This window comes from Alligator mississippiensis, chromosome 3, assembly GCF_030867095.1.
Source record: "Alligator mississippiensis isolate rAllMis1 chromosome 3, rAllMis1, whole genome shotgun sequence".
In the NCBI taxonomy this organism is placed as follows: Eukaryota; Metazoa; Chordata; order Crocodylia; family Alligatoridae; genus Alligator; species Alligator mississippiensis.
The window spans coordinates 34760001-34763420 of record NC_081826.1 but is presented as its reverse complement, the minus strand read 5'-3'; the positions used below and the strand labels follow the sequence as shown (position 1 = coordinate 34763420).

Here is a 3420-nt window from a genome sequence, read left to right as displayed (position 1 = left end):
ACACCCAGCGCTGGTCCCAGGTGGCAGAGGCAGCCTCCTTTCATCCAGGGCACAGATCCGGAGGCTTGTATCCCGAGGAGGAGTCCGGCACAGCCTAGCAGCCCTCCCAGGGATGTGAGCCCTTGGATCTGTGCCCTGGATGAGAGGAGGCGGCCTCTGCCACATGCGACCTGTGCTGGGTTTGCCCCGCGCCCAGTGCCAGGGAAGACTGCTGCTGCCGCTGGTCCCAGGCAGCAGCAGCCTCCTCTCATCCGGCACACAGATCCGGGGGCTCGCACCCCCAGGAGGGCTGCTGGGCTGTGCCGGACACCTCTTGGGGGTGCAAGCCCCAGATCTGTGCACTGAATAAAAAGAGGGTGTCACAGCAGCAATCTTCCCCAGCACTGGGTGCAGGGTGCACCCAACACCGGTCCCAGGTGGCAGAGCCAGCCTCCTCTCATTCGGGGTTGCCAGGCTGTGCTGGACCCCTCCCAGGGGTGTGAGCCCCCAGATCTGCATGCTGGATGAGAGGACGCTGCGTGTGCCACTGAAACAAAATCGGACAGTGCTTCGAAACAAAATGATGAAATGAAACACTGTCCCTTTGAAACGGTGAAACAGACGTTGAAACGAAACAATGGTGTTTCACACAGCCCTAATAGTTGTGCTGTATGTCATCTCTCACAGAGAAACTACGAAGTATTACTATGGCACAGGATGAAGAAAGATTTCTTGTGATACTACTGAAATAATTGCATTAATATGCTGCCTCTAATTAAATGTACAAATAGCCATTTTAGACTTAAAATTACATACACCTTTCTTTTTAGCAAACCCTTTTATATTTTATCTTTTCAACATCTTTTACATTTTTTGTGGAACAAATAATGCTGTAAGTCCACAAACTTACATCAAGATAAGCAATTGTAACACTTCTTTAGGTAGTCAGATGGATACTTACAGAATAGCCCTATGAATAGTTGCAGAAAATCTAGATAGATCAAGTTTTGGTTAGCTCAGTATAACTCTGATGTCTTGGAAATACATAAAATACGAAACTGAATTCATATTACAGCTTAAATATTTAAGAAAGCAAGTCAGCCTGTGAATAACCCTGTTGTATAGTGTGAACCTTACAAGAATAAACCCTTCTTTTTATATGGTTTCCAACACTGTTTTATCACCTTTATAACTTAGGAAATAACTCGCTTACTCCAGCAATATGCATTTTATTTTATTAAGGGGTAGAAGAGAATGATGTGGCGAAGTTCCTGGGTCTTTATCATGTCCAGCTGATAAAGCACTGCCCAAAATGCCTTTCTTATACCCGTGTTTTAAACTAGTGCCTCTTGATATGTCAGCTGACTTAGGACAGGAAGCAGGTTATAGCAACAACTCGACACAAAAACCATTCATAACTCACTCAGGCCAAAGCTGTGAGGAGTGGATGATAGGGCTGGGATTTTCAAAGGTCCCTAACACGATGGCTTTGTCGGCCATCTTCCAATCCACATGGAAGATAATCATCCTAGATTGTGAGGGACTGCTGAAGAATATATATAACTGTCTTATGTGAATAATAGATACAGGTATACAGATATATATTAGACCATCCACTCGATTCTAGTCAACAGTGCACAAAAGCCTAACAGGTAAGTAACGTGGTGAAGGTACATCTGTGGCTGTAGCCAACTCTCCCTCTGCCTGAAGAAGGGTGTTTTTACCTGCAAAGAACATTTTTTCCAACTGTTTAGTTGGTGTAATAAAAGATACCACATTTACCCAAAAAACCTTGTCTGCCTGCCTTTAGACCAACGTGGGTATAACCAACACCCCTGTAGCCAACAACACACAAAAGAGTCAATGTTGCTGTCGTCGCATCCAGTCTGATTCCTGATGGTGAATGAACAGGTATTTGGGTACAGCAGGGTCTAGCAGGGACCACCTTTGCCATGACTTACTCTGTAGCAAGGCATATTAACCACTTCCCCACCATCTTGTGTCCCGTTTCCTCACGCTTGCCCATGTCAGTGGACAGTGCCAAGACCCCAGCGGCACTGTGCAAGCCTGGGCGCTATAGCAGGCCTGACTTCCCCTGGGGCTGAGCCTAGAAGTACCCCGTGTCTGTCATACCCCCCCCACACACGGGTCTGGGACAGAAGTTTCATAAACTGGTTTGACCTAAATGAGTAAAGTCTGATATTACAGATGATAAAAACAGGGACAATCTTATCTTACAAAAGGCTGATCAACCAGGTTTATCTCAAACCAGTTTCAGCCACTTTGAAGCTAAGAACTTTTGTTCTTTCTGACCATCACTTAAACCGGTTTATGTGTAACTTCTGTCCCTAGCCTAGGTCACTTCAGTGGTTCTCAAGAAACCTTTCCCCCTCCTTGGGCAATGCGGGAGCGAGGCGCCAGGACTCCCAGAGCCGGAGAGCCCGGGCTGGTCCCGGGTGCGGGACAACCGAGGTCCTCTTTCCAAAGCAACCCCAGAACATCCGGACAGCGGGGCCGGGCTCGGTGTCCCCGGGCACGGACACCGCCGCACGCGGGGCAGCTGCGGCGGGGACAATTGAAGCCTCCCGCCGCCGCCAGCCCCGCGCCCGGAGGCAGGCGGCGATTTGCATGCGGGCTCGCCTTTGGCAGCCGCCGGTGCCCGTCAAGCCTGATGGACAACCCTCCCCCCCGCCTCGGGAGGCCCCTCCTCCTCCCCCTCCCTCCGGCCGCCTCTTGCCGCCCGCCCGCCGGCAGAGCGAGGGAGCGAGCGCGGCGCGGCGCGGCTGGGAGCGCGGCGGCACCGGCGCGGCTGAGCAGGGGGAGCGGGCGGGGGCGAGCCGCGCTCCCGCCGTCCGTCAGTCCGTCCCTCCCTCGGTCCCTCCCATCTCCCAGCCGCTTCCCCGCGCTCGGGGCGCCCCGTCTGTCCCTCCCTCCCTCCCCCCCCCCCCCCGCCCCTCTCCCTCCCCGGCTCTCGCTGCCTCCCTGTCATTTGACTTTGCATCTCGAGGCGGCTGCCGGCTCCTCCATGCCCCCCGCGCACTGAGCCCGCACCCCGGCCGGCGCCCGGCGGAGCAGCGGCGGCGGCAGCATGTCCCGCAGGAAGCAGAGCAAACCCCGGCAGATCAAACGTGAGTTCCCGCTGGGCTGCCCCTTTCCCCCGCTCGCGTCCTGCCCGGCGGCGCTGCTCCCTCTTGTCCCCGCCGCGCTCGGGAGGGACGCGCGGGCCGGGCCGGGCCGGGCCGGGCCGGGCCGGGCAGGGCAGCCCCCGCCCCGCCCGGTCCCGGCGCCTGGGACTGGGGCGGCGCAAAGTTGAGCCAACTTCGGCAGCGGGTCCGCACGTGTGTGCGCGTGCGAGCGCCAGTGCAATGCGCGCGAGCAGGGGCTGGGGGAGCGCGGTGCGTCTCTCGGGGCGCGGGGAAGGAGCCGCCAGGTGCGGCGGAG

At 55.5% G+C, this 3420-nt stretch overlaps 1 protein-coding gene across 2 annotated transcripts in view; it reads left to right on the top strand.

The window, feature by feature from the left end:
- Positions 1-2930: 2930 nt before the first annotated feature.
- Positions 2931-3420, top strand: part of ZFPM2 (zinc finger protein, FOG family member 2) — a 438050-nt gene continuing 437560 nt past the window's right edge. For both annotated transcript variants that reach the window (XM_059723815.1, XM_059723814.1), the window contains exon 1: positions 2931-3107. In XM_059723815.1, the coding sequence (XP_059579798.1) occupies positions 3068-3107 (40 nt within the window). In that variant the 5' untranslated portion in view covers positions 2931-3067. The remainder of the gene's footprint in view (positions 3108-3420) is intronic.